Source organism: Marmota monax, unplaced genomic scaffold, assembly GCF_021218885.2.
Source record: "Marmota monax isolate L192 unplaced genomic scaffold, Marmota_monax_Labrador192_F-V1.1 WCK01_AAM20220418_F8-fsc00344, whole genome shotgun sequence".
Classification (NCBI taxonomy): domain Eukaryota; kingdom Metazoa; phylum Chordata; class Mammalia; order Rodentia; family Sciuridae; genus Marmota; species Marmota monax.
This window is the reverse complement of record NW_026692430.1, coordinates 90,648-118,495: the sequence shown is the minus strand read 5'-3', so window position 1 is coordinate 118,495 and position 27,848 is coordinate 90,648. Positions and strand designations below refer to the sequence as shown.

The window sequence follows — 27,848 nt, the reverse complement described above, 5'->3', positions numbered from 1 at the left end:
GTGGGCATGATTTGGCCTGAGGATTGGAGTTTGTCAGCTCCTGAGCAGAGTGACCATTAACATCATTTTACTGTAAATATGTTTTGTACTTATAATTAGGTAATACATCATACAAAATACATTGAACAATGCACCAATTAAATACTCCTTAGAGGAAAAAACTAAAACCATTAAAAACACTTGATTAATAACCATGATGTAAAGGAAGAAGAAAGATATAAGACAAAAAAAAACTAGTAGATTTAATCCAAGACATACGTATTTGCATTAAAAGCAAATGCAACAAATGATGTGTTTTAAAGAAAAATTGGATGTGATTTAAAATTTTAAAACAACAAATTGTTTGAACAAGCCATGCTTTAATTGAAATATACTTGGCTTCTCTGAACACAAAAATATTGAAATTACTTAAATTGATCAGAAATGAAAGAGGGGACCATCATAGCTAATATCGCAGAAATTTAAAGAGCTATCCGTTAAGTTATAAAACTAGTTTTAAGGCTTATAAGCAATACAGTTTCTGGTACATGAATCCATATGTGTGTCTGTGTGAGTGTGTACAAATGGTAGTTTCTCTGAAAAACTGAAGTGTTCATATTGCTGTAGAGTAACAACTATGCAGTTTACTCAATTGATCACCTACCTCTACGCTTTGTATTTTATAGGGCAGATTTTTTATTTCAATATCCTTCTCAGTATATAAAGAAACAGTTTCATTCTTATATTTCACTTGGTAAATTACATGTTCAAAGCCCACTGAAGATTCCAGGGGTTCAATTCCATAAGTAGCATTTTCAAACTGCAGTAAGCCCCTATAAATTCCAAGAAAAGTATATAAATAAAATGCTGCACTTTAAAAAAGTTAGTTAAGAGCTACTTAGTTCTTTTTGTGGCATTCATATTATTATCATCCTTAGTGGGTACAGTAGGAAGTTACTGAGTATTTGCAAACTTACTAAGAGTTACAGAACAGTAATGTGATTGGTATTTGCCTAACTATATTTCATGATCTCTAAATATGAGAATGATCTTAATTCATTATAAGGGTAGGAGCCATTTTTAAAAATAATTTTCAAGTAAGGAATCCATTTTGCGATTCATACAATTATATATTACAACCTTAATCCAGTACATGCGCTAACCATCACCATAGAATTTGGATAACCTTCAACAAATCCTTGGTAGTAGCAGAAATTCTGAAAGATAAAATACATACAGATTTATTAGGAGATAGAGTTTTCAGATATTGTGTGTGTATATCAAATACTCAATATTTGCACAAGGGATTTATAAGATTATTAGATGAATGTAAGACTCAATTTCCCAAAACTTTTCCCCACAGGTTCATAAAGAATGTGTTAATTTTCACACTCTTTCATATTCTGTAAACTAAATTCGATTTTCTTGATCACTAGGACAAAGTGAAAATAATCAAAACCTCACTATCCACCTCCCCCCAAATTATTCTGGCATAATTCTGCCTGGGAGGAAAAACCAATATGAATCCAAAAAAGAAAGTCTTTTTACACAACTATTTTGATGGTTTCTTATTCAAGCTGTGTGTGTGTGTGTGTGTATGTGTGTGTGTGGCATTGAACCCAGGGCCTTGTGCATGCCAGACAAGCACTCTACCAACCGAGTCATATCTCCAAGCCCTATTTTTACACAACTATTTAGAGTGCAATGGCAGAATAGCTCACAGAGGTGTGACCCTCTCACAGATATCAATTATAAATACTGAAAAAAAAGTGTGTATATATTTTAAAAACTTCAGCTACAAAAGCAGACAGAAAAAGAGAGTACAATTGATACCAGAAAGAAGGCAACTGCGTTTGCTGAATTCTCATTTGGTGGGTTTCCTCCAGAAAGCACCCCCCCCCCCCGCAGGCAGAGCTGCAGAAAGCCTGACACCTCAACAGCAAACCCAGACCTTTAGCCTCAGGCTGAAGCCACAGTCTCAGAGTGCGGAACCCAGGGGCTGTGACCAAGAGAGGAGGGAGGAGGCGCAGAGCCAGGACCCCAGTGCGCACCGTTACCTCCTCGGGTGCAATCTCTACTTAACATCCAGACCGAGGATTCAGGAAAGAGGCTCCAGAGAGTCTAGAAGGAGCCAAGACCAGGAAAGCTGAAGAACAGAGAAAAGGGTTTGTCTATCTGCAAGTGCAGTGGAATAGTCAGGATCTGGTTCCCGCCAGGATATTTGCCTACTAGAACAAACTTGGAAACCCTTTAGAAAAAAAGTCACAAGGCTTAAGTGTGCCATTGAATGTGGCCAGTATATGATTTTAAAAGGTGCTAGATATTCAGATAAAAGGGAAAATGTAGTACAGAGTCAAGAGGAAAATCAGAAAGACAATTGACACTAAAATAACCCAAGAATAGGAATTAAAAAAAAAGACTTTAAAACAGATATTAAAAATGTGATGGAGAACATTAAAGAAAAATTGGACACAAAGGGGGATCCATTAGGAAATTCAGAGAAATATAGAGAGAGTATAAAAATCTAACTTGATGGCCAAGCACAGTGGCACACGCATGTAATCCCAGTGGCTTGGGAGGCTGAGACAGGAGGATTGGGAGTTCAAAGCCAGCCTCACCAAATGAGATGCTAAGCAACTCAGCCAGACCTTGTTTCTAAATAAAATACAAAATAGGGCTGGAGATGTGGCTCAGTGGTTGAGTGTCCCTGAGTTCACTCTCTAGTACACACCCCTCCCCCCAAAAAATACAACTCAAACAAAACATAGTTTAAATGAAATACACTGAGAAGGTTTCAAAAAGTGTAAAACAAAAATAAAAATAAAAATTAGAACTATAAAAGTTGCCAAATCCCAAATCTGAAGAAATGTGAGAGAAAGGAAGCTTTAAGAATGTCACAGAGGGTATGGCTGCAGAGGAGGTGGCAGTGGGGGAAATGATGGACAGGAGGGACCAAAAGAGCCAGCAGGCTGGAGCTGCCGGAGGACCTGAAGGAGACCTGTGAAGGTCAAGGCTGTGTATTCCAGGGTGGAGAGGAAAGTTCCAGTTGTAGTGTCCAGATGCCATCAGCAAAGGAAGAACCTGCAGACCCTCCCTCCACACCTACAAGGAAGTCCAAAGAGGGCTCGGCCAAACCACCCCATCACATGGGGGTCAAATCAGCCCAAAGAACTGTCCCAACTCCTGCTGCAGGAAGGCCTTCAGCACAGCAGCCTTGAGCCAAGACGAAGGCAGTGAACTAAGGAAATGCCTCTGAAGCAAAGACCAGGATGAGAGAGAGACTGGAAGGGAGACCCCCACATCCGACAGAGCACACTCCTGCAACAGGCAGGTCTGGCTCCAGGAGGGGAATGTAAGGCACTCAGCTCCCCAGCTCAGGCCACAGGTCTTTCCTGGTAGGAGAAGCAGGTTATAAAACAGAACCTTACTTCTTCCCAGATGCACTGAGTTCACTCACAACACAGCACAGAGAAGCCCAAGGGAATGTTCCAAAGTTGATGTGGGTTACCTCGGCAGCCTCCACAGGACTGGCTGGTCTGAGAGAGATTGATGGGCAGCAAATGGCTGGTCACTGATCTACAGAACTGTCCCTTCTGGACAGTCCAAGTTTAACTGGACAACAGAGCAACCCGCCAATACTTAGGAGAATTTAATATGCTAATGTGGCCAGGGCGAGGGCCGAAGAGAGCTTTGCCATTCCACTTCATCCCACCCTGACAGTTGGGTGTACCTAAGCTGGATCTTCCTAAAATCATACAGCCAGTTACCAAACAGATAATCAAGCAAGAAACAATTATAGGCCCCAAGGGATAGAGCAGTATTCAGATTGCCTATGATAAATCATCTAAAATGTCCCATTTCCAACGAAAAATCATAAGCCTGGCAAAGAAACAGGAAAGTATGACCTATAATTGAAAACAAAACAAAACAAAAAGCAGATAGCAGAAGCTCCCTGTGTGCTACACACTGAATATGTGTGCCTGCCCAAAATTAATCTGTAAAAATCCTGACCCCTATGTGTAGGCATCAGAAGAGAGTCCCTTTGGAATGTCTGATGCCTGACCAATGTCTGATGCCAATAACTGACCAATTGGCTCTTCTGTATATGTCTTTATTTTTCAAAACGATGTGCTTTTAGGGACGGATGCCATTTTCAAAATATATGAAAAAATTCAATAAAATCATCTGTTTTAAATCTAATTTAATGAACTTTACTTGGTTTTCTTTAGGGTAGAAATAGGCTTACAGCATAACATATCAATACAACAACATATATTCATGACATTCGAGACCAACATTCAACAACGTACCACATTTTGGTTATTATTAAGGCATTCCTTTTTAGTCTTTTTTTAACTGCATGCATATCTTTCTTTCATACCTCTTAAGGTATGCAGTGGAATTGGGTTTAGCAGAATACTATAAAATTCAAACGTGGGATATTGTGGCCCTGTGTAGCTCTTTGATGATTTTTCTCTTACACACACACACACAAACACATACACACCCCTGCACATATAAATATTTGTTTGCATATAACAGTACATATTATTTCTTTATTTACAACGACTCACTTGTATTTGCCTTCTCTGATGGCAAGTTTAAAAATGAAATTCAAAGCAAGGGCTAAGTCTATAATTTCTTCTGTTAAAATCTTAGCCTCTCTAAGGTGGACTCACTGTGTAGAAATTGGGAATGAAAATGGAAAACAACCACAAAGATGAGGACAACAACAGGTAGGGCAGACCAAAAGCAAAACAAAAAAGAGCATTTCAGGCTCCTTTATGCATGAACAAACCCTACAAATTCTACCCATTATTTTTCAATTACTTTCACCAAAAAAATTATAGACATCATTAAATGAAGCCCTGAGTGTTCCAAATATACGAAAATTCTATGTAGTTCCAAATATGCATGAAATTTTATGTGTCCTTAAGAAACAGAGGACTTTGTCATACTGAGAATAACCACTGATCAAACTTTGCCCTGGGGGGTGGACACCAAGGAAGCTGAAGGTGACAGGTTCTCTGGCTAAATCTGCATGTGTGTGCCACTTGGCTTTTTTCCACACATTGTCACCACCTCTGTAAGGCCCAAGGAGAACTGAGACAGCTGCTTCTCCCATTAATCCGACTGCGTTAAGTTCGTTTTCCCTTTTTACATTGTTTGCTTATTTCTTATTTAAGTAGGTGTCCCAATCCTGCCTGCTGGGATCCCGGCAGCTTCCCTGTCTTGGTTGCTGCAGAATGGATGGAGACATTTGCAAACCCTACAGCTGGTAAGGGGTTAATACTTAATATTTAAAATATATGAAGAACAGCAAGGACAGAAAGAAATATTTCTCAAAACAATATGTACAAATGGTCAACATGTATTTAAGAAAATATTTGGTCCCTGAACATTCTTCAGAGGACACTTTAGATTCTCCTTTTGTTCCAGATTTAGCTTCCCCTGATTCAAACCCTGGTCTTCATTCCAGGCATTTCACAATATATTCAACCCCTATTGCCACAGACACATGAGCACACACAGGAAACAAATGATTTAGAAACATGACAATGATATTTGACTTAGTAACCTTCTGTTTAATAGAGTTGAGAACACACTGTCAAAATGAAATGAATAGGTTCACATAAAAACAAAACATGACCTCCACCCTTTGTACTCTATGTGGACCCTAGATAACATGATCAGAGAAATTCATATCACAAAGGTACAACAGATAATGAAAATCATACCTGAAAATCTTTATCAAGAGGCTTCATGATTCCTGTACCATCATAACTATAAACTTTAAAATTATGAGGTAAAAATACTCTGTAAAAATAAAGATAAAAGGGTACTTAGTGGAAATTTTGTTTCCTAAACTTTCATTTTTAAAAAGATACTTACTATATTTATTATAAGTAGAGAGGTTGGCCGAAAAAGAGTTTTCGCGTTTGGATTTTCCACCTCCTTGTTAAGTTTTCCCAAATAGCCAGAGCAAAAAGGAGGTACTTGGAGGCATCAGATGACCTGATTTCAAAATATACTGCAAAGCTGTAATAATCAAAACAGCATGGAGACCAGTGGAACAGAAGAGATACCAGAGAAATCAATCCACTTATTTACAGTTAATTGATTTTTGGCAACATCACCAGGAACACACAATGGGAAGAGAATAGTCTCTTCCAAAAAATCACATATGGAAAATAATGTCCACCTACAGAAAAATGGAAGTGGATCCTCATCTCACAACACTAGAAGTGAACTGAAGACATCAATGTAAGACCTAAAACTAGAAGTTACTAGAAGAAAACATGGGAAAGCTTTGTGACGTTGGTCTGGGCAAAGTCTTTTTGGATATGACCAAAAAAGCCTAGGCAACAAAAGCGAAAACTAAAACTAGTGGACAGCACCAGACTAGGAGGCTTCTTCCCAGCAGGACAGTTAGTCAGCAGAGGGAGGAGACAACCTGCAGAATGGACGCAGACACTTGCAAACCCTACAGCTGGTAAGGGGTTAATACTTAATATTTAAAATATATGAAGAACAGCAAGAAAACAAATAACTCAATTTTAAAAATGGGAGAGGACAGAAATAAATATTTCTCAAAACAATATGTACAAATGGTCAACATGTATTTAAGAAAGTGCTTGCTATCACTAGCCCTCAGAGAAATGCAAATGAAAACCATCAGGATGCAACACCTTACACCTGTTAGAATGGCTGTTATCAAGGAGAAGAGAGATGCCGAATGTTGGTGGGATGAAATGAAGGAAGAACCCCTGTACAAGGTAGGTGGGAAGCAAATTAGGATCGTGGATATGGAAAAGAGAACAGGGGTTCCTCAAAAATTAAGAGTAGAACTATCATCTATTCTGGAAATCCCACTGCTGGGTATATTTGCAAGTGAGGTGAAATCATAAGTTGAAAAGACACCTGCATGTTGATTGCAGCAATAATCAAGCACACACTGGAAAACAATTAAGCCTTAAAAAAGAAAGAAAGAAATCTTGTTCTTTGGGAGACATGGATCAACCAGAAATATATTATGTTACATGAAATAAGCCAGGCACGGAAAGAAAGATATTGCATGATCTCACATATATGTGGGATGTAAAAGAGTCAAACTTATAAAAGTAGGCAGGAAAATGGTGGCTGCTAGGGGCCAGGGGTGAGTTTCAGTGAGGACAATAGGTTCAGAACACCTCTTACACAGCATTGTGACTAGAGTTAATAATGATGCTAATGAATACCTCGGATATCTTTTAAGATGCTGTAACCATGCACTTCCCAGGTTTGTCAGGATTGCCTTGATCAAGGTGATTGATTATTACCTGCTTTAAAGCCCTCAGAGATCGGGGTATAGTTGTGACGGGTGCAGGGTGGTGCCAGTTCTGCACATAGCCCAGGCGACAGTATGCGGTGAGCAACTTTTACATCCACCTGTTTACACAGGAGCTGTTGGCCAAGCCTCAGAAGGACTAGCTACCAAGGTATCCTGGTCAGGGCTGGCAGGACTGGCAGCAGACCAAGGCCAATGGCCACTGAAGACCTCATCACTCCACCTGGGGTGACCCAACTATACTCATTGGTCCCCCCCAACCCCTTCTCCAGCCCTGCACACTTGAGTCTCATCTGCTGCATGTCAAATGAAAAAACAGCAAAAGCTCTGCACTGTATTTTGATTATAGATTTGGTCATTCACATTTAGACTGTTTGATTTATAACATTCTATCTGTTGTCATATTATTGACATTTTTGCCATAATGCTTTGAATAATTTTTTTAATCCAAGAGTTATTTTGACAACTCCTACCAAATTTGCAAATAGCTGGTGCTTCTTTGATTAAGCATTAAATATTTGTAACTATATTCTAATTTTACTCATTGACAAGGTGGTTATTAAATGCCTTTTGATTGCTTGTGTGCAAGAAAAGAAATACATTTTTTTGCAAGTTGAATAGTAAAGGGTCATTTACAAATTCATCATGATATCACCATTAATTGTATCATATATTCTATATCCTTTTTCCAATCCAAAAAATAAATCTGCACAGACTGCATTTTTGCAGGTGTCAGGTACACCAGGGACTGAACTCAGGGGCATTCAACCACTGAACCACATCTCCAGCCCTATTTTGTATTTTATTTAGAGACAGGGTCTCAATGAGTTGCTTAATGCCTCACTTTTGCTGAGGCTGGCTTTGAACTCCCAATCTTTCTGCCTCCCAAGCCTTGGGATTATAGGCATGCACCACCATTATTGGCTCAAAGACTGCATTTTTTTTTTAAAGAGAGAGGGAGAGAGAGAGAGGGAGAGAGAATTTTTTAATATTTATGTTTTAGTTTTGGGCGGACACAACATCTTTGTTTGTATGTGGTGCTGAGGATCAAACCCAGGCCGCACGCATGCCAGGCGAGCGCACTACCGCTTGAGCCATATCCCCAGCCCAACAAAGACTGCATTTTAATTTAGATCTTCTTACATTTCTAACCCACTGTACTTCACCTACTTCCGTCTCTATTGAACACTTGTATGTATTGTACTGTGATGTGGAAAGTTATCCACAGGATGGTTTAGCTCTCACCACTGGCTCATTTGCAGGCCCATCACTGTTGGGGAGATTCTGTCTGGGGTTTCCCTGCACATTTATTGCAAAAACACTCAGTTTTTTTCCTTAGGAAGAAGTAATTTTGAGTCAGCTTTTTGTGTCTTCCTTCAGACTAGTTCTTTTTCTTCCTTTCATTATTTTTAGTAAACTCATTCTTATTGAAACAAGGACCATATCAATTTTGATTTTTCTTTTTTGCTCAGCATGCTATGCTTCATTTTTCCCAAATGTATTAACTGTCATGAGATTGAGTTTGGGTAATTACAATTGTAAGTGCTTAATACAGTGTGATAGGGTATATATGCTAATTTAAAAAAATTGTCATGATTCACAACATCCAAGAATCTGCTATGATCCTTCAACTTTAAGTTGGATAAAGGAACTAGAAAACAAACCATATTTATGTTTTCAGGAAATAATCAAAATTTGTCCTCCATGAAACCCCATGGGTAGCCCAAACCAAATTGGATGCCACCAGGAAGCATCACTACGGGGAAGATGGGAACAGCACTGTGGATTCCAATCCAGGTATTTGATACAGAGACTTAAGGTGTTTTTTAAAAGAACAACATAAGAGAAAAAGGAACACTCAGTAACATTTCCAAATGCAAAATAATTGCATTCTGGGTATTTACAAACAATAATTATAAATAGAACAAAGACAGTTGGTAACACCGTCACCTACTTTTGCGTTAGGTTCATAGTATATGTTTTCCCCTCAATTGTAATGTTGTAGGCCACCTGGTAGGAGAGCACATTTGAAAAGCAAAGAAAATGAGGGAAAAGAGGTTAGAAATAAAAACTAACATTTTTACATTAATGACAATCAAAAACATATTAATGCAATAAAAGTTAAAATCTAGAATTTGGTTTGATAAAATTTTAGCTTGGATAATAGAATATGATTGGTATAATTTCTTATTCATGAATTTTCAATTTATCCAATAACAGACTCATAACAAAACAGTGGATTTTATAGAATATATATATTTAATTTTTTTTAGTTGTAGATGGACACAATGCCTTTATTTTACTTATTTATTTTTTTGTGGTGCTTTTTATGATCAAATCCAGTGCCTCACACATGCTAGGCAAGTGCTCTATCACTGAGCCACAACCCCAGCCCTGAGAGTAGATTTTTTTAGTCCTATAATTGTGTTAGCTTAATATTGAGGCCACTATAAAACTATCTTTAAAATGGATAGGATATGCCTAAATTATTTAATAGAAAATTTATATATAGTAGAGCCAAGAATTAATTAATAACATGTAATATATAATAGTAATAAATTTCATAAAATTTGTTCATAGTTTGAATGCTAACTCAATCTATTTTATAAATAAGAGGATTAAGAAATGCTATCCAATGAAGGGACAATTAATTCTCTGCCAATTTGCAGACATCTTCATTATTGAACCTTTCAATAAACAAGCATGTAATACATCTCCAGTTATTAAAGTCTTATTTTCTCTTGTTTTATTGTCTTCAATGAGGTTTTGCTGACCTATGTAAGATTTGCATTTAGATTTTTATGTAGTATAAATTAAATCTTATTAAGAATTATGTTTTATATTTTTTGATTGCTGGGATAGAAATACTACTTGTTTCTGTATTTCAATTTCAATCACGTCTCCAAAAAATTTACTAAGTCAATGTATTATTTCCAATTTTTTTATAGATTTAGATTTTATTTCATGTATCACCATTTTGTCTGCAAATAATATGGCATTCTTTTCCCCTCCAATTATGCCTACTTATTTTTATTGTTTTCTTCCCTTCTTGCAATAGTTCCAAGACAATGATAAATAGAAAAAGTGACGATGGGCTTCCTTCCTTCTTGATTGCTAGAGGGAAGCTTCCAATATTTCGACTTTAAGTCTCTTTTAAAGGAAATTTTAACTTCTTTATAAGCCACTCTTATTATTTTCAGTCATGTATTTTAGGCATATAAGATTCAAAGAAAAGTATATAAAATATCATGTCATCAATGATAACATTGAAAAATAAAAAACTGCAAGTCTTTGAAAATAAGGATAAGCCTACTCAGTAGATTATATTTTCTTTTTTATACCCCAGATAACCAGCCTCCCAAATTTCATGTTTATTATTCTCATGCCTATTTTCATAACTGTATTAGTTATGGATGTGTGTCTAAATAGTGGTTAGTTTTGCAAAAAATTTTACCTTTACTTGAATTTTATCCTACAAGTTATATATTTTATCTGCTGCATGAAACACTGCCTCAGACATAATAAGCACTATAGCAAATATTGCCTGCCCTCACCATCACCCTTAGAACCTGTAGCTTTGTCATTTATTTCTCTATGGCATAAAACTTCATTTTCTGAATATACCACAGTTTATTCATCTATCTTCTTATTGGACATGTAGTTCTATTTGTTTTAAGCAATACTGCAACATGTGTATAACTGCCAGATATATGTTACTTATGAATGAACTTCTTTCGTTAAAAAAAGTGTTTTTACAATTTCACTCATAATTTAAAAAACAATCTTCAAATTTGTTGTGCCAATTTACATATTCACAAGAAGAAAATAAGATTTCCTTTTTATTTATATCTTCTAATCACATTTTTGTTTTCTTAGATTTAATGTTGGCCAGTGATGGATGTAAAATTGTGTCTTACTCCATTTATTTGGCAATTCTCTGCCAAATAAAATTTCTCAATTTTTTGATTACATTTGATGTTTGCTACCCCGTCAGGTTTAACACTTTCTTGCCATTCATAACTTTATACATGTTTCCATTTTGTTGTTTTTTTTTTCTTATTGATTTATAAAAGTTCTTGATCTGTTCTGGAAACTCTTATGTGCAGTAAGTGGACTGCAAAATATGAGTCTGTAATATTTTTCACTTTGTTTATGGTTATTATTGTTTTAATTTAAATCCAGGTATTCCTCAATCTTTTACTTAAGAATGCCTGCCTTTTTTCATTGTTCAATTCTTCCCTTATAAGGTCCTGAAATGTATATTCTATATTTTCTTCCAAATTCTTATTATTTTACTCTCATCTGTGCATTTACATGATCTAGAATCAATTCTGGTGTAGGAGGTGACACTACTGTACAGTTCATTATTATTTTGTGTTGCTAATCAACTGACCCCCATCATTTATTAAATTGAGCATTTTTGGTTTCGTTTTGATTTAAACAACTGAAATTTACTTTCTCACAGTTGAAGAGGCTAGAAGTCTGCAATCAGAGTGTGCAGAGGGTGGTTTCCTTTTGAAGGTCATGAGGGCAAGACCCATCCAGGCCTCTGTGCTGGCTTTGCAGATGGAGTCTTACGCCTGCACTCGGGTCAGTGCGCACATTCCCTCTTTCTCTCAGGGGCACCAGTTATGTTGGACTAGAACCCACTTTAATGAACTCATTTTAACGACCTCTCTCTCCAAGTAGGATCACATCATGAGGGGCTAGGGGTCAGGTCTTCAACAGATGGATTTTTTGGAGGGGAGGTGTCACAATTCAGCCACAGCATGCAGTAACTATCCTGACAGAATGGGACTCCATGCTGGATCTGACTGTGTACAGCTACCATCTATCTAGAAAACTTCAGCCACGCTGTTACCATTGCCCTTCATGAACTGAATGTATCTGGGGCGGGGGGTGGGGGGGAAGGAATTAAAATTAAAAACCAATTTGCTCCACTAATCTGAAGAAACTGTTCATTTTCTTGCAGGTGTTATGTGCAGTATAAACGTGTGTAAAGAATGTGTGGCTGGGGCGGTTACAGAACAGCAGGGAAGGGCCTGTGGGGGAATCACTCACTGGGACCTCAATTCCTGTGTCATGGCAAGCCTCCTGTTATCCCCCTTGAGTCCCTGAGTTGTCACGTTGGTGTTTCTCATAGGCCGTGCTCACCGTAGGTGCTCAGAAGAAAATCAGGTGTGATTGAACTCCAGAGTGAATGTGAAGGCACTCTTCTGTAAAGCAGGACAACTGGTGTGACCTGCCTGTGTCCATAGGCAAGGCCCAAAGGGCCAGGTAACTATTACTCCTATCCATTCCCTTGTAGATGCATCAACTTGAGACCAACATTTTGTTTCCTTCTTTCTAAGGAAAGTAGTATAATAGCCAACTCTGGCTAAGAGATTGAGCTCTACTGTGGTTTGTGTAGGCTGGGGATGTGGCCCAGCGGTTAAGTACCTCTGGGTTCAATTCCTGGTATCAAATGTTTAAAAAATTTTATTTAGAGACAGGGTCTCACTGAGTTGCTTGGGGACTAGCTAAATTGCAGTGGCTGGCTATGAACCTGTTATCCTCCTGCCTCAGCGTCCTGAACTTCTGGGAAGACAGGCATATGCCACCACACCTGGCTTGTATCACTCATTTAAAAAAAATGTGTCCTCCTTTCTCATACAGACACTTTTCCCTATCTAGTAACAGTTTTTATACCTTTGTTCTATGTTACTTTGAAGACCATTTTTTCTTTTTGCCTGAGAAAAGTATAGCTACACAAGCTGCTTATTTGTGTTGCAATTTTTTTTTTTTTTACTTTTGTGTCCAGCCTTTGTATTTCTTTATTATTCAGGTCTGACTTACGTCCAATCTGAGATGTCTCTGTTTTCTAATACATGTAATTAAAGATTTAATATTTAAATTTTACTTGGATTCCCTATTAAATTGATACTGATGTACACTTTCTACTCTTTTGATGGTTACTATTAAATCTCATGGTCAATGTGTTGTATTTTGAATTAAACATATTCCTCAGCTTTTTTTTTTGCAGCTTCTATGTTTATGTTATTGTTTGTCTGCTTTCATTTTCTACCTGCCAAAGTACATTATTATACCTATGTTCTCCTCTTTTAACCTGGAAACCATCAATAGATACTAATTTGTGAAGTCTACTTCACTTGAGTAAATGACAAGATTTTCTCATTCCCATTGCTGATTTTGAGACTTCTGCTGTTAGTTTATTTACTGTTTGGTTGTAGGTATCCTTCCTATTATTCATGACTGCCTTTAAGACATTTTCTTCCTTTTAGTATTCTGATATGTAAAGATGTCACTTGACCTTTACTTATTCTGCTTTGAGTTCGTGAAACTGGAGCTTGGGGCTCCACTTTTTGAAAATCGTTTCTTGGTTAATATCAACTCTCCTCCACACCTCCCCCTTTCCTTCAGGAATTCTCATGGTGCTACCTAAGCTTCTAATTCTATTGTCCTCTTCCATTAACCTCTTATATGTTACACCACTTATTCTCTTCAGCTATCTCTGATCTACTATTAGTTCCTGACTTTTATAGCTTCATATTGTATTTTTCACTTCTACAAGCTTCATTCAGTTATTTTAAAAAGTTTTTCTAGTGTCCAGCGTATATTCTCCTTTTATGCTCCTATATTCTTTATTATGATAATTTTAAACATACATTGTTTCATGCTATGTTTGTTGTAATATTGAATCAGTCAGTATGTGATAGCCTCTTTGATTCAAAAATACTATTATTTCCTTACTATACTCTATGCCATGAGAATGCAGATATTAACAAACCATTTTTGTCTTGAATTTTGACTGTTGAAGAGAAATATTTTTATTTTTCTTCTATTTCACTTGTTATAAATCATCCTCTTATAACAATCCAGTGATTTCCTGCTTGGAGATATTCCCCTCTAAACAGACTTCTTGTTTATTTTCTAAAATGAATAACATGCCCATAATATTTTTGCATTAATATACACTCCTAAAATTCTATAAGAGCTTCACTATTTTTCTCTACTTAAGTGATTTTAAAATTTCATAAACAGATATGCATTCATTTAAAAATAAAGAGTTATAAACTTAAAACTCTAGATTAAGTTGTTGAATGGAAACTTGCTAAGGGAATACCTAAATCATGAGAACATCCACTTCCCAACCAAACGAAAAAGTGAGGTTTCACAAAACATATTTGACTTCTCCAGAAATGATTCTAGAACTTACTTTAAAAAAAGGAGCTTTTAATTCAGATAAGATTGGGCATGTTAAAAAGCCTTTTATTTCAAAGGAGAAACAAGAATAATATAATCCTAAACTAAGATGAATGAAAGCAGTTTAAAAAATCTTAACCATTAACATATTTGCAATCAAAAGGGGAAAATCATCCATATAACATATATCATTAAATAAAATGATCGTTATCCCCCATCCCCATTTTTTTTCCTCCAAATATAGGCTGGTGGGTGGGTGAGAAGAGACCAGCAGATCAGGTCAGAGATACCTAGGGGGAAACATTTGGGGGGTGGGGCTCCAGGCTTTAACACCCCACATCACTGCACCATTATTTCTAGGAAACAATAATCTTGGCTCATTTTTAGAAAAGACTTTCCCACTCAAAAAAATTGAGTATAAATATAAAATTCAGTAAATGTGCATGAATGAAAAATGGCCAATTAACATCTTGGAAACAACATATTCGCATCATTTCAAATCGTGAACAATGTTAATAATTCATTACATGTGATTCAAATCCTCCGTTTTTAATTGACCGTATTTTCACTGGAACCATAACTTGCACGTGTAGTCTTTCATAATCTGCAAGGTGCAAAATGTCTTATTAGAGGATTGCCCCGCGCTGTACGGCTCCCTTCATTCTCTCACATCTAAATGCATCCTCTGCATTCTGTAGGCGACCTCTCAGTTTTACTATCTTTCCAATATTCTCACTTCTTTCTAGAAGGCAGGGTCTGGTAATTCTGGGGCAAAAGCCAAGCTCCCAGAACAAATACAACTCATACCCTTTGAGCCCCTAAATAGAGAGTTCAGAGTTGGGTCTCCACGATCACCATCACTAGAGCGCAGCAGGACCTGCAACCCCATTCTCCAGCCATCCTGGAGCGGGGCCGGGGTCCCTGTGGGCGTGGGAGAGCGCCCCGCTCCCTGGTGAGCTTTTGGGTCGTGGACAGCTGCAAGGCCCAGAGCGGGCATCGCGTAGGAAGGCGCTTTCCACGCATGTCTAGTGCACCCTGGGAGGCGAAGGGCGAGGGGAGCACGCGCGCCCGAAGGTCAGGAAAGGTCTGGGACTCACTGTGTTCTCTGTGGCGGGGGATGTACCCGCTGAGTCCACCCAGCCCGCCGAGAAGGAGGAGGACGCGCAACATGGCTAGCGATCCGGATCCCAGTCCCAATGTGGCCGTTGGCCAGCCACAGGGCAGTTGGGAGCGCGAGGTACACGGTCAGGCCTCGCACCCTGCGAGAAGGCAGGGACTGCGCCACGTGCGCGGAGCCCAGCGGCCCTGCTGTTGAACCTGGGCGGCCTTGGCCAGCGAGTCTCTCTCAAAAGAGGACCCCACTGGAATGACTCCTATTTGAAGCTAAGGAAAAAGAAGAAATAGGCGGGAGGGAGGGCCAGAGGGAGAGAGGCCACTGTTTTCCTTCTACCTTTTTGATTACTGGGGATTAAACCCGGGGATGCTTAAACACTGAGCCACAGCTCCCAGCCCTTTTTTTGTTCCGAGACAGTCTCTCTAAATTGCTTAGGGCCTCGCTAAATGGCTGAGGCTGGCTTTGACCTCAGTAATCCTCAGGCCTCTGCCTCCTGAGCCACTGGGATTACAGTCCTGCAGCCACACGCCAAGACAGCAGCAGATTCACTTCTAAGAGGCAGAGTGGGTGAAACAGCTAAGAAGAGACATATCGACTTCTTAAGTGAACTTTCAATTCTTAATAATAATGTTATATGATAATATATTATATGTTTATGTACAGTTCAATCATACGTGGACAGCTTGATTAATACTCAAGTGAACAAGTCAGTGTAATTATTACCTGGATCAAAATAGAGACCACCAAAGTCCCCAGTTGCCCCCTGACAATCATTACCTCAAAAATATTGTAGTTGCTCTTTACATTTGGGTTCCTTTAATAGGATGGTGGTGAGGCCCATCCATAGCAACATTTGTCTTTCCATTTTGCTGTTAGTGAACATTTGGTTTGTTTATAGTTCCAACTATTAAAAACAATATTTGGCTATAAAAATTCTTGCATATGCCTTTTATGTAGAAATTTCTCCCGGGCTTAATTCTAGAATGGATCACAGGATATGTCTCAGTAGACAATTCCGTAGTACTAATACGTACTCCCACCAGAAGTGTCTGAACATTCCAGTTCCTCCACATTGATGCCTACACTTTTTTCTCCTCGTATTTCGTGTATTTGTATTGGCCTGTAGAGTTTTCTGAATTTGGGGTTTAATTTGCATTTTCTTGTGGTTAATAAACTTGAGCACAATTTTATATGTCAATGAGAATTTATATAGCTTCTTTGGCAATTGCCTGCTTGAAACTTTGGTCCATTTTCTAATGGAGTTGCCTTATCTCTCTTTCATTTTTTTTTTTTTTTTTGTACTGGGGATTTAACCCAGGGGCAATTTACCACTGAGTCACATGCCTAGCCCTTTTTCATTTTTAATTTTGAGACAGGTTCTCACTAAGTTTCTTAGGGCTAAAATGCTGAGGCTGGCTTTGAAGTTGTAATCCTCCTGCCTTAGCCTCCCAAACCACTGGATTACCGTCATGTGCCACCATGCCAGGCACCTTATCTCTTTCTTATTATGTGTCTGTTTCTTTCATGTTTTTTAGTATTTGTAAATGGAGCTATTAAGACCTGGAGTTTTCTTTGTGACAGGGCTTTTTACTTATGGATCTGATTTCTTTAAAATACTACGATAACTTCTTTCCCCTGGTGTTAGTTTGAGAAAATTGTGTTTCTGAAGGAACCTGTACATTCTTGGGAGTTGTCCTTTCCACATGAATCAGTGAAAGTTGTTCAAAATGCCGTCCCCTCCTCGGTCATTCTTTTGCAACCTGTGGCATCTGCAGAGATGTCCTCCTTTTCACTCTCATTACTGATCATTTGTGGTTTTTTAAAAATTTGGGGTACAGTAGTTTATTAAATTATTAAATTTTGGAGTTTATTGTTTTTATTAACTTAAAAGGCCTCAAATGTGACTGTCCAGATTTTGTTCTATTATATATTTGTTTTCTGTTTTGTTGATTTTTGTTCTCATGTTCCTTTCTTTCTGGTTTACTTTTTCCTTTTTCTGGTTTCTGAAAAATGGAAATTTATATAATTAATTTAAAACTCTTCTGACATGTGCATTCAAAACTAGAAATTTCCTGGTGTTCACAACTTTAATTTCACCAACAAATTTTTATGTATCGTATCTTGTGTATTTTATTTTGACATACTGTATAATCATGAGTTCATCATATCCTAAGATTGAAAGAAATAGCCTTTCCTCCCAGCTAGTCTAACAGAATCCCCTTTTTGAGGCTATGTGTTTTGGAAACCTTGGATACAGCTAGTGTGACTGATCATAACTCCCTGGGCACAGCACCACAACCCCACTGGTACAAGGGTGCAGAAAAGAATATGGGGACTGCCACGACTATTATTAAAAAGCCTATTTCTTTTAGCAGAGGTCAGTTCGCTTGTTACTTATTCCTTTATAGTGATGATATAAAAACCAGCATTCTGTAATTAATTTTGAATACACTCCAAGCAAGCATAAATGAAATGGGTCTGAAAATCTTCCCTTTCTATCCCGGTTAATCCCTTTTGCTGCTAAAACCGCAGCAATTGACATATGGCCCAAAGCTCCCCAAAGAAGACCCAGAGACACAGCTGAGGGTATTTCTCACACAACCTGAGACCTTTTCCAGGCTAGCCTCACGCTGGGCTTTCAACCTTGCACCACTGGCTATATTTTTTGTGGCAATGTTATGGACTCGATTCATTGGACTCTTATTTACCAGAAGAGTAGAATTTCTGATGTACTTGAGGAACTTTTGATGGTTTATGGGGGCTAATGGATTGAATCTTTCAACCTGAGCTAACAGGGAAAACAGATTTTCCTGTTTAGTGTCTTCTTGTGAAGGGTGTTCTAAGATTCTTCTTTCCCCCATTTGGTCTCTCACAGATGAGCTTGGACAGAGTCACCTAGCAAAATGATGTCGTCTGGCTCCTACAGCTGTTCCCCGTGAGTCTTGCTCTGGAATCAACTGGAAATGTCACACTAACCTTCCCCCAGAACTCACTCCATGCCAAGCACTGGCCTGAAACTCTGTGTATATTACCATATTTAGTTCCAACAGTTCCCTATGGCCTAGGTACTATCAATGTTCTCTTTTTATAGGGGAGGAAACTGAGGCACAGGACCCCTTTCTCAAGGTACCCAGCAGACCAGATGTCTGACCCAGCTGGTCTGGCTTCAGATTTAGGAAGTAGATTTTTGGTAGAACTTAGCAGAGCTCGAGTTCAGGCTCTGCCCCAAACTGCCAAGTGACCCTGAGCAAGTTGTCTGCACCTGTTTCCCCCTCTGTTAAATGGGAAGGAGCCTTGGGAGGGATCAGAGGTGACATACGTAAGACCAGGCACGCTGGAGTAGTGAGCAGGTGATGCTGCTAGCATTCTGACTGCCCCTGCTGCCTTCACCCTCCCCCCCGCCCCACATTGCCTGGTCAACTTATGCTCATTATAATATGGAACTTGCCTGGGGAGATCCCTTCCTCTGGGGGCTTTACCTGCACAAAGTGCAGTGAGGAAAGTGTGCGTTTATCTGTGAATGCTGGCTGGGGTAGGAAGGACCCAGGACCCAGCCTGAGATTTAGTGGAGGGGACTGCAGCTGGGAGACTCCAGAAAAGAATGCACAATCAGAGTTGGAGCGTCAAGGAGAACCAGTGTGTGCAAGATTCAAGGACAGTGATATTGGAGGACAATTGGGATTAGCGTGATGGGCCTGGTGGGAGTGAGCAGGGGCCAGGCTTGATCCTGGAGGCAGCTGGGAGGATCCAAACTGCAGCGTTTAAGATCTGACCTGTTTTAGGAGGCTGCTGCTGTAGGGCTTTGGCATCCAAAATGGGAAACAGACAAGATGATTGCAGGAGACCAAATGAGTGTGACCTGGTGCCTAATGATGTGACAAGAGAAAGGAGAGGCTGGAGGGAAAGACAGGTCTACATCTGCACTGAGCCCTGCAGTGACAGCTGACGGAAGGGGTCTCTTTGCATTTAAACTAATTAAAATCAAATGAAATCTAAAATTTGCTTCCTTAGTCTCACGAGCACATTTTAAATACTCAAAGTGTGCATCACTACCTGAGAAAACTCTGCTATGGAAACGTTCAGCCAGCTCTGAAAGGCCAGCTGCTACAGACCGCTTGCATCCTTCCAGAAGGCTCCCATGGCCGGCACTGGTCTGGATGATGCAGCACCCTGGAGATCATGGCAAAGCCCAAGAGTGGAGGAAAAGCTTCCTTCGAATGCAGCTGTTTCTGATAATGAAAAAAGCAGCATTCTTCCAACTTTGGCCCACTCTCCCAAGAGCACAGAGAGAGCGGGAGCAAAGCCATCTTAGATTTATTGAGTAAAGGATCCCAATCTCTGCTGAAATACTTCAAAATGAACTGCAGACTTGGCTGCAAAACTATAAATTGGTCAGTCAACGTGACCAGGTGGGTACTGCATTCTGTCCCCACAGGGCACTAACCACCCTCAGAGATGAAGTGATGATGCATCGTACCCAGGGAATCTACGGGTGATTCCTCCTGGATTTAAAAATCACAGCATATTTGATTAACTTCATGTAAAGACCACTTTGGGGCAAATCCCTTGGAACAAAGCCACTGGTCTTGAGAGGTTCACAGGAGGCCACATCTGGATACAAACAGGGCTTCCCAGCAGATGGAGGGCTGCCGGCTACTGCCACAGGCTAAATCTTTGAAACCACTGGTGGGTTGCTGACATTAGCCTGCAGCCACTCAATGAGGATCTGATTCAACTCAGCGGGCCTGGAAGAGAAATGAAAGGCAATTCACACTCTGACCTCACTCTCCCGTGCCAAAGAGGTGCGGTGTAGGGTGAGTGGCCAATGAGGCAGAGCAGGACAGAAAGAAACCTGCAAGGCTTTTCGGGAAGATGAATGGAGAATCTTGCTTCACCCTCCCTCAGGGGCCCTCCATCTCCTTACTTCTCCATCTGTGTCCAGTGCCCACAATCCTTAATGTGTCCCCTTTTCAGGTGGGGGATCTGAAAGAAAACCCATCCAGAAAGGTCAGCGGCAGGACGCAAGTGGGTGGGGCTTCAGGCTGCTGCAAAGAGTAGCAGAGGCCCCCTGGGAGGGCGCACCTTCCTCGCTGCTCCCTAAAGGCCACCCCACCTCCCACCCCCAGAACCCTGCATTACCCAGGAAAGGACCGAGAACGGAACAAGAGCCCACATCAGTGAGGGGCAGGAAAGGCCAGCCAAAAGGGACAGTGATGTCAGCGACGGTCCCCATCAGGGCAGGGCTTCAGCTGACCCTCCCGTCTGTCAGGACAGATGTGTCCTCTGCTACTGTCCCTTCCAGGACACCCCAACCCCATGCAGGGCCATTCCCTCACCCAGTCCTCCATGTTCTTGGACATCTGAGGGGTCAGCACAACGTCCTTCTCTGCTGTCACCATCAGGGCTGGGATCAGGATCTGGGAAGAGAATGGGCTACAGGAGTGGCCAGCAGGCTGCCTTCTGCCACCCATCATGCCAGGCTTTTATGCCCTGGGGCAGATCTCCACTCTGAAACCTCTGGGAAAGACCCTGGTCGCTGCCCCTGGAGCCCTGGCTATGTTTTTGAGGAGCTCTGCAGGACAGGTCATTGTTATTTCTGGAGATCTTTAGGATGCTGCATTTAGAATGTAGCAACCAACACATGTGTGGGGACATCTGTCAGAACATGTGCTGGCCCGCTGAGACTGATGTTCGTGAAACTGATTCAATGGCACTAGGAAGGAAAGATGCCCTTGAATGAAGGTCAAGATTCATTTTTTCTGAATTAAATGCTCAAAAAGGGCGACCAGGATTCCAGAGGCAGGTGGGGCCATAGCAGTCACCCATGTGGAATAGAGCAATAGAAATGACCTGGCCTTGATCTGCTGCAAACAAAGGGCACATTGGGTCCCGGAAACCTCCCCAAGCTGTGAACTGCCTACACTCTCCACGCCCAAATGCTGGGCGTGGCCATGCTCTGTCTAGCCTACCACTCTCCCACACCTGACAACTGGGCTTGTGGCCATGCTCTGTCCCACCCACCACTCTACCACACCTGACGGCTGGGCATGGCCATGCTCTGTCCCACCTACTACTCTCCCTTGCCTGATGACTGGGCGTGGCTGTGCTGGGGATTTGCTGTTTCTTCACCTACGTGTAATAATGTGCTCCTCACCTGACCCCTCCTCCATGATGTTCCAGGAACTAAAGGAAATGCAGAAGTGATTCTGTGGCTGGAACTAACCACAAGCCACTGCTATGGGGTTCTGTAAACTCTAGAATGCCCCTGTCAACTGTGGCAGGGGCAGGAGAAGATGTGGGAGAGGCGTGAGGAAGATTGGATGGTGACCCTAGAGGAAAGGAGTTCCCAACCATGGCACCGTCTGGGTTCACCTTCCCAACACCTTTGTTCTTACTTCTGTCCAGGCCACCAGAGATCTTGCCTATCCAACTGCAGTTTGGTAATTTCAATCAGAGATTACAATGGTGATAAGGACAATGAACATGAATGACTACAACAGGCCACCTACTGTTCTTAACACTTTGCATGCATCAATGCATTTTGCCCATGGGCAGCTGGGGGTGGGGGGCTTTATTTTTGTCATTTCCTCATTGCAGAAGAGGCAACAGTGGATCAAGAAGTGTCTTTTCCCACATCACACAGGAATTAGAGGTGGGCTGACTTGCTTCCCAGCATGTTTCTAGCCACTGTGCTGCACATTCTGTGGTCTCAGGACCTACTCTGGGGGTCAAGACCATCCCTGCGGCATCAACCACAGTATCCGAGGCCTGGCATGCTGCCTGGCACGGCAGCACATCCACTCCACGCAGTGGGTTTCGAGGACAGGGCCCAGGCTCCCTGTGCTGTCCTGCTGGGGCGAGTGCAGCTTTCCCCTAGATTTTAACATCTAGGATGGAAACTTACTTCCTTTCCCACCAGAGATCTACTCAACAAATGAGAAAACTGAGACTCAGACAAAACCAAAGCAAACATGACAAGAGGCTAACACCTGGCTCTCTAAGGGGACCAGGTGCTCCTCTGTGGTTGGGGCTCCATGACCCACTTCACTACGTGGTCATGTGGCCCACTTGCTATCCTGGCCTGGGCCACCACCAGGAGACCTGGGCACCCTCCACCATCAGCAAGGGAAGCCTCCCGAGTGGAGGAGAAAGGAGCAAGATGCAGGTCTGTCCACCCCACCGGGTTCCCACCAGGCTCCACCAGGTGGGGCCGACAGAAGCCCCAGAGCTCCTGGGAGGGCAGCAGGGGCAGGCAGGGATGGATGGGGAGGGACACTGCACTCACCTTCCGTCCAGAGCCCCTGCAGCCCCACTGCCAGTTCCTTTCCGTGTTTCGATACCAGTTGAGGGGGCCTCTGGAGAATGGATCAGAAAGTCACATAAGATGAGCGCCTGACTGCTATTTCCCGGAAGGAGCCCGCGCTGCACACAGCCAGCCATTCTGGGGGGAGCCCAGCTTTCTGCAGTGCAGGACAGACCCTGGACTCACGCCTGGCATGGGGCACACCCGCCCAGCTCTACCCAGCAAGGCCCGGTGCAGCCACAGGAGCTCAGCCAGAGAGGGCTTTGGGACCCATGGGAGCTGGCCCTGTGGGACTACCCTGGCTCTTGGAGGGACGTGTTCAGGGTTGTGGAGGCTGCTGAGGACAAGAGCTTGGATCAGCCCTCACCACCCAGAAGACACTGGCCTGCTCCAGGAACCCACTGCAAAGGGACAGTGGGAGGTTGTGGAACGGTGTCAGAGGCCAGTGACAGAGGTGTATGCTATTTTTGATTTATATATATATATATATATATTTTTTTTTTTTTCCTGAAGACAGAACCAGTGTTACCATCTGATTCTCAGAGGAGTTGTGACTGAAAAATAATTAAAATCCTCTGATCTGCTGGGACCCACAGGCACAAAGAAAGAGCAGCTGGGCCACCCAGAACGAGGCTGGGCACATACGGCAGCGAGCCTCTGACACTGCGGCATTCAAGCAGAGGCGGCCCAGGCACTCATGGGGGCTGCGGTGGAGGGGAGCTGGGTCCCCACCCTGAGCCAGCCTCCTTCTGCACCCACCGGCTTGCCTCTGGGTGGGGTACCGTCCTCTTTACCTGAAGCCAGATTTCTTGAACTGCTGCACATAGAACTGAACTTCCTCCTCCGTGACCATCTTGCTGAGGCTAGGCTCTTCCGGGGTATTCACAAAGAGTCCTCCTGCAGGAAGCCACCTGCTTTCTCTCCAGCCGCAGGCCAGGAATCCAGGTCTGCGGCTGGGGCTCCCAGCCGAGGTTGCGCACCTGGGCGCCTCTCACGTCCCATCAGGGAGCATCGCTGCTCTTCCTGCTCTCCCTGAGCCCATGCCCACTCTAGCACCAAGCCTGTGATCTCACGGTCACTCTGGAGCCCAGACGTATCCCCCACACTGGCCTCAATGTCGCCAGCTGCCACCATTGCTCTGGAACAAACCTCAGCATACCCCTGCGCCCAGCATGTGCCCACCACTCAGCTCCAGGATGCCGCTGCTCAGGCAGACGTCCGTCGTACTCAGGGCCCTGATGCCCTCCCACTCCCACTCGCCCTTGGACTGAGCCTTTTCTGAACAGCTGGACTAACTCTGTCCCTCAGAGAGTCCCGAATCCACAGGTGCTTGGTCTGGTTTCCCTCCTGGCCAGGAAGAACCCAGGCCAGGGGCTCCCGTGCTGCTGCCTTCTGATCTCACAGACCTCCTACGGTTCTCAGCATGGAGTCCCATCTGGTTGTCAGAGGTGCACTGTGTCCTGGCAGCTCTCATGCCCCAAGAGTGACCCAGGGTGACCGAGAGCAGCCTGGGGACAATGCAGCCTCCCAGCAGCCCCCAGGGTTATCAACACTGGCGCCTGAGTGGGACCAGCTCGCCATTATCAGACTCAAAAGCCTGGAGGCACAGGCAGGTCACTCCAGGTTTGCCTGCTGCAGGTCAAGGGTAAGTGGCCAGCCGTGGGCCCGTGACAGGCTGGTGCTCCTGCCCCGCTGGGCCTTGTGCCCCCTCCGCGCACCCTGCCTGTTTCCTCCACTCTGTTACTGCTGATCTGCCTCCCCGCTCTGCTTGTGGTGCCTGCATATCTGCGACAGCCAGCTCTGCTGTGACTGCCAGCTCTGCTGTGACAGCCAGCTCTGCTCACCAGGGTGTGCGCAGAACATTTGAGGAACAAACCAATGAATGAGTGGACAAAGAGGGTGGAGGCAGGATGGAAATCAGAGGGGTGAACCCCGCTGGGCCTTCCTGGCCATGTCACCCCTCTGGGACCCATCTTCTCCATGTGTAATATAGACAGCATCCGGGCACCACTGGGGATGATAAATGAGCCCAGTGCCTGGGGCGCACTGTAGGTGCTTAGGCAAGTGGCAGTGATCTTCACTACTAATAAAACACAAGTGGATAATGGCAAGGGCATCATGTTGGGGGGAATATAAGGGTTTGTGGGAACAGTGCTGGCTGTAGGCGTGGATGAGCTCCCACCCAAGCTCCACTTATATCCAGCCACCGGGGTGAACAAGGGCCGTCTCAGGGGAGGGAGCAGGAATGGCTGGAGCAAGGAGCCTGGGGAAGGAATACCTGGGGGGCCAGGACGGAGGGTGGGGTCTAGTCCCATCCTCCTCGCACATGACAGGTGATCCCATAGCCTGGGCTCACGTCCTCCTCGGTAGAGGGCGGACTGTCCCAGCCAAGCTCTAAAGGTCCTCGGAGCTCCAGCTACTGAAGATCTTGGTCCCAGCTCCCTAGAGGAAAGCCTGAGGTGGTGTGACCAGGCCAAGGTCAGGGTCAGAGTGAGCACCAAGTACCACCCTGCAGGGACATGAGCTGGGCAAGCCAAGTTCAGGATTGGAAGGGAGGCTCGGGCTTCTGCCACAGCAGTGTCCAGCTGACCCTTCTCTGCTAGGCAGGACTCTTACCCATTTCTCGGACTTTGTGTACAGCCAGAAAGCCCTGCAGGAAGAAGAGTTGGAAGGAGTGTCATGAATGAAACAGGCACTGAAGCAGGTCATCCGAGGAAGCCCTGTCACAACAAAACACCGGAGCACCACAGCAGAGCCCTGAGGAGTGGGCGACGTGTCCAAGGCCTCAGTGCAGGATGCGTGAACACTGCCCACGCATTGTTTTGTATGTGCACACCTAAGATAAAGCTTAATTCATTAAAGATCAACACCAGCAATGATAAAACAGACTGATTACAACAATACGGTAATAAAAGTCACATGATTGTGTCCTCTCTCTTTCACTCCCAAGACACCTTATGAGAGACAGAGATGATCCATATCCCTGGGGACAACATGAGATGTCATCGCACTACTCAGGATGGTGCACGATTTTAAACTTACAATTTATTTCTGGAATTTCCCACTTAATATTTTTGGACTATGGGTGACCAAGAATAACTGAAAACCACAGAAAATGAAATGATGGGTGAGAAGGGACCACTCCGTGGGAACATGCTAAGCCCCCAGGAGAGACAGGAACATTTTTAGGACTCTGGACCGAGGCTGCTCACAGACCTTGGTAATGTCAAGTCTGGGGTTGTCAACCAAAGGGAGCAACAGATGAGATCTCAGGCCTACAGCAGGTAGGGAAGTAAAAATGAGATGCCCCTGTCCCTCCATAGTGAATCCAGTAAGTCTGGAGTCCTTGGTGTGCTGGATCCTCAGTTAAAGGATGGATTGGGAGAAGGGGGGAGGGGAAATACTGAGGAATGATATTGGCCAAATTATATTGCTATATTGTGTGTAAGGATGAATGTGTAACACAAATCCCACCATCATGAACAACTCCAATGCACCAATAAAAACACGGTGCGGGGAGGACTAGGAAAAAAATCCTCCCATCCTGACACATCTCAAAGGAGTTTATCCACATCAGCTTGGTACTAGGAGCACCTCTAAGATTCATAGCTACAGGCTTGCCTTCACACGTGCTTGCATTTGAATTTGCACTGTCTGCATGATCTGGAAACCCCAAGGTGTAACTGGTAACGCCAAAGGATGCTTGGCAGAAGAAATGCTCAGACACTCAAGAGGGTCATTTCCTCAATTCAGAGAGAGGAGACTGCTACAGACTAAGTGGTGCTAAAGATGAGCACCCAACTAAGATGACAAAGCTCACACTCACACACACGTAACAAGGCCCCAGAGCAAGAGACAGCAGCAAATAGTAAGAAGACTCAACTCTCCAAAAAACAGTAGATGATGAGAAAGAGAGAGGGAGAGAGAGAAGGAAAGAGAGGGAGGAGGGAGGGAGAGGGAGAGGGAGAGAAATGAACATGTTTAAAATGGTTAAAGACACCAAAGAAGGAGGGGGTGCAGTGGTGCATACCTATAATACCAGTGGCTCTGGAAGTTGAGACAAGAGAATCTCAAGTTCAAAGCCAGCCTTAGCAATTTAGCAAGGCCCTAAGCAAATCAGGGAGACCCTGTCTTTAAATAAAATTCAAAAAAAGGGCTCAGTGGTCAAGGGCCCCTTGGTTTAATCCCTAGTATCCCCCCAAAAAAGAAATACACAAAGGAAGGAACTGAATAATAAAAATAGAACAAAACCACAAAAAATCAGAATGCTTTAAAAAAGAACCAAATAAAGCTTTCATAAATTAAAAAAAAGCTATTCATTGAAATTAAAAATTAAACTTCAAAGAAGGGTAAATGGTAGATTAGACACCGTAGTGTCTTAGACAATTCATTACCTAAAGACAATTAGTAAATACAGAGGATTGAACACCTGAGACAGATTTCTCAAAAGCAATAACAGAGAGAATTTTATACTTAGATAAACCATTCTTCAAGATCAAAAGTAAAAGTAAAGATATTTTCAGGCCCCAACAGTCTGCTAACAGACTTATTGAGAAAACTACCAAAGGCACTCCAGGAAAAAAGAAACTTAACACAGTATGAATGAGAGGTGAAGACGTGACCAGCAGAGAAACTGGAGACACGGGAAAGCCTCATAGGCACTGACTGTGCACACAACACTAATGAGGAAGACCTCGGATGCTAGGCAGGAGGCGTGCACTGTGGAGGTGAAGCATTCTAAACTTTTTGGGGCATTCAAGAAAGGGCTAGGGTTAGGGTTAGTTTGGGACTTGGATAACTCAGAACCCATATTAAGATGGTAATAGTGATAATGGTGTGATTTCCAAACCATCACTACTACAATCACTGTTTGGTCTTGTGTGACTTTTCTCGACTAACAAGGGAACAGTAGAGTGAGGACC

General features: G+C 42.7%; 2 protein-coding genes across 2 annotated transcripts in view; both read right to left on the bottom strand.

Moving 5' to 3' along the window:
* Adam2 (ADAM metallopeptidase domain 2) overlaps positions 1-15,506 on the bottom strand; it is a 59,316-nt gene extending 43,810 nt beyond the window's left edge. The window contains exons 1-5 of the mRNA XM_058578785.1: positions 15,387-15,506; positions 9,261-9,316; positions 5,718-5,796; positions 1,120-1,196; positions 644-812 (exon numbers count right to left, since the gene is read on the bottom strand). Of these exons, the coding sequence (XP_058434768.1) occupies positions 644-812; positions 1,120-1,196; positions 5,718-5,796; positions 9,261-9,316; positions 15,387-15,506 (501 nt within the window). The remainder of the gene's footprint in view (positions 1-643; positions 813-1,119; positions 1,197-5,717; positions 5,797-9,260; positions 9,317-15,386) is intronic.
* A 4,415-nt stretch (positions 15,507-19,921) lies between these two features.
* The window catches only part of Ephx2 (epoxide hydrolase 2), a 44,283-nt gene continuing 36,356 nt past the window's right edge, over positions 19,922-27,848 (bottom strand). Inside the window, exons 14-19 of the mRNA XM_046442945.1 lie at positions 25,543-25,576; positions 23,721-23,823; positions 22,909-22,978; positions 20,960-21,040; positions 20,548-20,606; positions 19,922-20,368 (exon numbers count right to left, since the gene is read on the bottom strand). Coding sequence (XP_046298901.1) covers positions 20,290-20,368; positions 20,548-20,606; positions 20,960-21,040; positions 22,909-22,978; positions 23,721-23,823; positions 25,543-25,576 — 426 coding nt within the window. The 3' untranslated portion in view covers positions 19,922-20,289. The remainder of the gene's footprint in view (positions 20,369-20,547; positions 20,607-20,959; positions 21,041-22,908; positions 22,979-23,720; positions 23,824-25,542; positions 25,577-27,848) is intronic.